Source organism: Cyphomyrmex costatus, unplaced genomic scaffold (assembly GCF_001594065.2).
Source record: "Cyphomyrmex costatus isolate MS0001 unplaced genomic scaffold, Ccosl1.0 scaffold316, whole genome shotgun sequence".
NCBI lineage: Eukaryota > Metazoa > Arthropoda > Insecta > Hymenoptera > Formicidae > Cyphomyrmex > Cyphomyrmex costatus.
Genome location: NW_017277298.1, coordinates 96,806 through 103,292, shown reverse-complemented (window position 1 = coordinate 103,292; position 6,487 = coordinate 96,806). Strand labels below are relative to the sequence as shown.

The 6,487-nt window shown below is 28.0% G+C and overlaps 1 protein-coding gene and 1 long non-coding RNA gene across 2 annotated transcripts in view; one reads left to right on the top strand and one right to left on the bottom strand.

Moving 5' to 3' along the window:
- The window catches only part of LOC108775770 (uncharacterized), an 874-nt gene extending 446 nt beyond the window's left edge, over positions 1 to 428 (top strand). Inside the window, exon 2 of the mRNA XM_018542224.1 lies at positions 161 to 428. Within this exon, the coding sequence (XP_018397726.1) occupies positions 161 to 328 (168 nt within the window). The 3' untranslated portion in view covers positions 329 to 428. The remainder of the gene's footprint in view (positions 1 to 160) is intronic.
- A 1,457-nt stretch (positions 429 to 1,885) lies between these two features.
- Positions 1,886 to 4,987, bottom strand: LOC108775771 (uncharacterized). Its single transcript, XR_001940761.1, has 6 exons — positions 4,883 to 4,987; positions 4,572 to 4,721; positions 4,393 to 4,455; positions 4,229 to 4,312; positions 2,756 to 2,839; positions 1,886 to 1,969 (listed from the first exon to the last, which is right to left on the bottom strand). It is a non-coding gene; the product is annotated as an uncharacterized LOC108775771 (long non-coding RNA).
- Between the last annotated feature and the right edge of the window lie 1,500 nt (positions 4,988 to 6,487).

The following is a 6,487-nucleotide window of genomic DNA, read 5'->3' as shown; positions in this document are numbered from 1 at the left end:
GCTCGGCTCGAGGTTCGGCTCGTGTTTCGGCTCGATAGTCTAGACGCATCTTTACATTTATATTTATATGAAGATATGGAAAGAAAAAAAATATAAAAAAAAATTAAATTAAATTAAAATAAAATATAAAATTATGTTGATGTTAATTTATAATTTATAGCGGCTTGTGAACATTATTAGGCAGCATATGGATGAAAAAGAATATTATGTTATTCCGTTACAAAAACAAGTAGCATTGACAGTTTGGATATTAGCAAAAGCAGAATCATTTTTGGCAGTTGGTTTGACATGGCTCCTAGTACAGCACACTACTGTTATGCAAACATAATTAGAACATTGTCTTCATTGTTGGGCACATATGTCAAGTGACCAAACGAGGCAGAAATCCATACTATTTCAGAAGTAAGTATAGTAATTATGGATGGGTAAAGTACGAGTATATAAAATATTGTATTTAAATGAAATTACGATTAATTTTAGATATTGAAGTAATATTTTTATGTATATACATATATTTATGTCCCCACGTATGTATACATAAAATAAGTTACATAAGTACTTGTATTGTTATATATATATGTATTTTTTTAAATAATTGCATACATATACAGCAACAAAAATGTAATGAACAACATAATCTCTAAATGTAATGAACAATATAATCTAAATAAGATATGAACAAAAAATAAATATTTCATTTCATAAACAATATGCAAACACAAAAATAGTATTAGAAAAAACATTTTGCATGTTAAACTTTAAACTTCTTTTTCTTTTTTTTGTTTCTTTATTTTAACGAAATACTTCTGTAATATTTTACTAATTGCGCACTATAATCAATGACCATCATCTTGTGCAGCACATGCTTGCTGTTGCTTTTGCGTCTATTGCTGTTGTTGATTTTGTTTAACGGAATCTGTTGTCATGGGATTTTTTGGTATTTTCTGTGTTAGATCAATTAATATGTTATTACGTTCTGTTTGTAGCTTTACCATTTTTTTAATTGATTTACGCAATTTTTTGGCTTCACGTAATTTGTCTTTCTCAACTTGTAAAGCGTTTTTTCTAAATGCATCATAGTTTCTTTTGCGAATGTTAACCTTTGTTGTCTTATCTGTAAAAGAAAAAATCTTACTGGAGATTATATAAATAAATATACCATAACCAACAAGATATAAATACTTTACACGGTCGGAAGCTGGATTAAGTGCTTAAAAAATTCAATACTGCATATGTATATTGAAAATTGCGCGCCAAATTTGTCGGATTTTAAAACACAATTCCGATAGAGAATTATGTATATAGAATATTAGTATAATACAAAACAAATAAAAAAAGGGCACAGAGCTAAGCTCTTTTTTTTATTTGTTTTGTTTTATACATGTGTTGAGCCTTGTTATTACTTATTAGCGTAATAATTTTATGCTGGAGGGCAATTTGAAAAGATCTTAATAAAGATCTGATAAACATATTTTTTAAATCTTACATGTATCACGAGTAGTAGTCTCTTTCCCATCTACATGATGCGATATCGGTGTTTTCTTTATCCATTAAATTCGACAACTCAGAACACGTTCGACTAAGAGATGGCAATTCTTGTCTATCTGGATTTATTACTTCGTTGTTCTCTGTTATGACGGTCATACTGCTCAGTACATTATCCATGGCAATAGATTTATCGCTGTCAAATATATTACAAAAGGTATCATAGTATTCCCATGAAATTGCACCTCCTCCAGTACGAGTTTTCTTATTATTATCATGTATCTTTAAATAAGTTTTTTTCATGTTTCGAAACTTTTTATCCAGGACTTCGGTATTTACTATATAACCATATTTGGTAAATTCATTTTTTATTTGAATCCATAATGATTTTTTTTATTGTTTGGATTCCGAAATTTAATTTTTCTTTTTTCGTATTCGTTTAACAATAATTGTATCGTATTGTGGGTCCATATGAATGTGTCATCTAAAAAAAGATATAAAATATTAGGTCAACTTAAATATTAGACTAATTCTCTTCTGCAGGACTTCGAAGATCGCTCTCAAGGAATACCGGGAATAATCGGTGCGATCGATGGTTGCCATATTCAAATAATGGAACCACATAACAATTCAGTGGATTATTATTACAATAGAAAAGGTTTCCATAGTGTTATTTTGCAAGGCGCGTATGCAATAATAGAAAATTATTTATAGATGTACATATAGGTGTGCCAGGAAGGGTTCATGATGCACGCGTTTTCCGAAATAGCCCTCTCTTTCAAAACATAATGTATCATAATTTAATTCCAGCAAGATATCATTTAATTGGGGATAGCGCTTATCCATTAAGTCCATTTTTAATGATACCATTTAAAGATAATGGTCATTTATCACAGGAACAAATACGATACAATAAAAAGTTAAGTTCTATTCGATCGAAGATAGAAATGACTTACGCTTTACTAAAGGGAAAATTTAGAAAATTAAAATATTTGGAAATATACAACTTAGATTTAATTAATTATGCCATTGCATCTGCGTGCATTTTACATAATTTTATTATAATGGAAGAAAGTGATGATTACTTTGATGATGAGATAGAGGAGGATAATGAGGAGATAGATCAAATTGAAAATAATGAAATAGAAGATTTTGATGAAATAGAGCATCTTAATGAGAGCGGTCAAAAAAAAAGAAACATGATTGTACAAATGTTGTAAAATATAAAAAATAATATATAAATTTATATTAATATTTTTGTTTTACTTACTATTTTCATTCTCTGTAGCAGTTTGTGGCTAAAATTTTAGTTGCGATCTATTATCATGTACATATTGCGATGCAAAAATAGGATCTGTAACAAGAAATATTTTATGTACATTTTTAGACATATATAGAGTCATGAATAAATATTCATAATCAATTCTAATATTTAAGACCGTCTTGAATACAATCTTAGTAGAAACCAAACAGGATTTGCAGCTCTTGGCTCAGTTTCTGTTGCCAATCATCAGATCCTTGGGATCTTCTTCTTGAAAAGAAACGTGTACAAAAGTCTAATGAAATACTACAGTATATGTTAGTATACTATAATATTTTCCTAGTTTTCATTTCAAAAAGTTTTTTTTTCAAGAATAGAACCGCTGCTGTTTCTATCTATCAATCTACTGACATCATATATCAGTAAGTTTTGTCGAAAAATCCTGACAAGGGGGAGCTCAAGCTAGTATATCACGGTTTGTTTGAAAAAAATTGAGGTGATACTTTGAGACAAAAAAATTTACACGTGTTTCGGCATTTTACTCCATGAGCCCCGATTGGTCAAAAAAAATTAAAAACCAAACAAATTTCTGCGCTAGTGATTGTCAGTTTTGCTTGAAATTTTTCAATTCATTTTTACTTACAAAACTATTACTCGTATAAAAAAGTGATCTTTGCTGGGTCAATTATCAATGACAGATCGTCGTAGTCATTTAAATACATCTTTGCTCGTTTGCTTCTTTTTCTTTCTTAATCGATTTTTAAATGATTTGTCAATACTCAACACAGAACAGACTGTATGTATCAAATATATATATATATATATAAATTAATAAATATTCTCAGCTCATATAAAATCAAAATTATAAATTTTATATATATATATATATATTGTACTATTATATTTATCAAAATACATCTTTGCTGGGTTGCTCCTTTTCTTTTTTTAATCAATTATTAATACACACAGTCTGTTGTATTTGTTGAGTATTGACAGATTGTCGTAGTCATTTAAATTGTACATCTTTGCTCGGTTGCTTCTCTTTCTTTTTTAATCGATTTTTAAATGACTACGACGATTTGTCAATACTCAACACATAGAACAGGCTGTATGTATTCTTTTTTAATCAATTATTAATTAAATGACTACGACATTTGTTATTAAAATACATCTTTGCTCGGTTGCTTCTTTTTCTTTTTTTAATCTATTATTAAATGATATGCATATAAAACAATAAGTTTTAGTAAGTCGTGACATAAATGACGATGTGTTACTTCTCACTTCTATCATACTGTACTATTATATTAAAATACATACATCTGTGCTCGGTTGTTGCTTTTTCTTTTTTAAACAATTATTAAATATTTTAATATATTACAGTACACAGTATATAAGTGAGGAATAATGCATCGTCATTTATGTCACGACTTACTAATTTATGACTACGGTGTTAGTCAAAGTTATAATTGATCGTTACATTACCGTCTCAACCAATCAATGTTTAATCAATTTTTTTTTTGGAACCTGGTCCTTTGTGTAGGAATCCTTCGACGTTGAAGCATGTTGCTAAAAGAAAGTTCAAATATTAAAATTTATTATGTATGTTTATTAATTGTGATGAAGAGAGAATATAATAGAAAAATTACCTTGATTCTTTGGTTTGAAGAAGACTGAAAATTGCCCAATTGATCTTTGGGTTTCAAAGAATCCTTAAAAAAATTATTTAATTTTAATGTTTATTTATGTATTTAAGATCGGAATTTCTCGTCAAACTGTATATATGAGATAGAAGCGAAAAATCAAGTGTAACATGCAATATCCTTACCTGGATTTTACGTTTTTTACGTCCCTAATTATCGCAAGCTGATGATAAGTCAAAAAGGAATCGCATAAAGCGTTGCTGCCGTACGAATGCGCCAGCTCTATTGCCTCTTTTTCTTTTCCGATCCTGAGAATTATCAGCAATGTTACTTGACTGTAATCATAAATATAAAAATTAAAAGTACAATCTATATTTTTTATAATATATAAATGTATGTATTTGTGTGTTAGAGTGAGTCATTTTTAATACTAGATTTCCATTGGTAGAAATGGGTACAAGAGTATGAGTGAGTGAGAGAATATTGTATGACTTACTACAGATTCTTTATTGCTTGATTGGAAGTGGTCTATAAAATCTTCTCCGTCTGTGAAGTCTTCTCCGTCTATGAAGTTCTCTCCTTCTATCTATATATTATTTTATATAGTAGTATAGTTTTACATTATGTTGAAAGGATAACCATTGAATTATGTATAATTTGATTGAATGTAATTGCGGGACATAAAATTTATATGAAACTATGTATAACTTGATAATTACATATGCAACTACAAGAAAAATAATTGTTTAATATTGGATAAAATCATTAATTTTATTAATAACTTCATATATAGTGAAAAAAATTATTTTTCATCAAATAAAATCGTATGAAATCAAATTAAATGAAATTATGTAATTTGTGGAACAATATTTCAGTTAGTGGTTATAAACTTAACCTCATTTTTCTTTAAAAGTAATAACTCTAATTCTAAAAATTACAATAAAAAATTATCACAAAAGAATTATCACGCGAATATGTTTTTATTCGTATGTAGAATAACTTATTTATAGAATTTATTTTTAAATTATGTTTCTTACTTACTTATTATACCATTCTCTGTGAAGCTTTGAACATGATCAATCATGAATACTGAGCGATGTGAGCGACAAAAATTTACGCTCACCAAAATTGATGAAAAATGATTAGCGCTCTCAGTGAGCAACTAGTAAGCGCTTGCATCCAACACACGATTCTAGGGTGCTCACTGAGCGCTCAGTAATTTATCAAGAGAGCATTTCGTCTAGTACGTAGAATCGCTCACTGAGCGCTCATGGATAGCGCTCACTAAAGTCACTAGATTTAGTGACTTTAGCGCTCACTAGACACAGATTATCTAAGAAAATAGATAACCAACTCCCATACTTTAGTTTGGAACAGCGTTTTGGAACGCCATCTGGGCGAAACATGAATAAACTAACATTCAATATGGCCGACCTCGAATACAGCATATTTAGCAGCCTCAGCTTTTAGAAAGCACAGTCATCACAAATGTCGTTTTATTCTTGATATTCAATAAATAACAAAGATAGAACGACATTTATGCCGACCGTGATTTCTAAAAACAAAATAGCTTTATTATTAATAGTAAAATTTAAAAAAGAAGATAGTTGCAAATTTAAAGTTATAAAATTAAGAATTATATTAGTGATGAATGAAAATTATATATTAATTGAAAATTAATATATAATAAGATTAATTGAAAATTATATTATTTTAATTATGGCACAATTAAAGAGCATGTTATAATAGTTATTATATAACTTTACAATTACAACTTTAGTAAAAATATATAGCTAACAGAATATATTTTTAGACATTAATATGCATATTAAATTCAAATACTTTTATTATTTAAAGATTTTTTATATAGATGTAAATATATATATTAATATATACTACAAATAAATACAAAAATATATCTTATTTAAGGATTCACATTTTCTTTTTATACCGTTTCTTTTTATAATGTTCGATCGCTTGGTGAAATATAATATTTCTAGATACATGTCGAGTATCACGTCCGCATAGAATTCTGTTTATCGTCTTACAAAATGTATATAAAAACAGTTTTGTGATTTTTCGTATTATATTAAATTTTAAT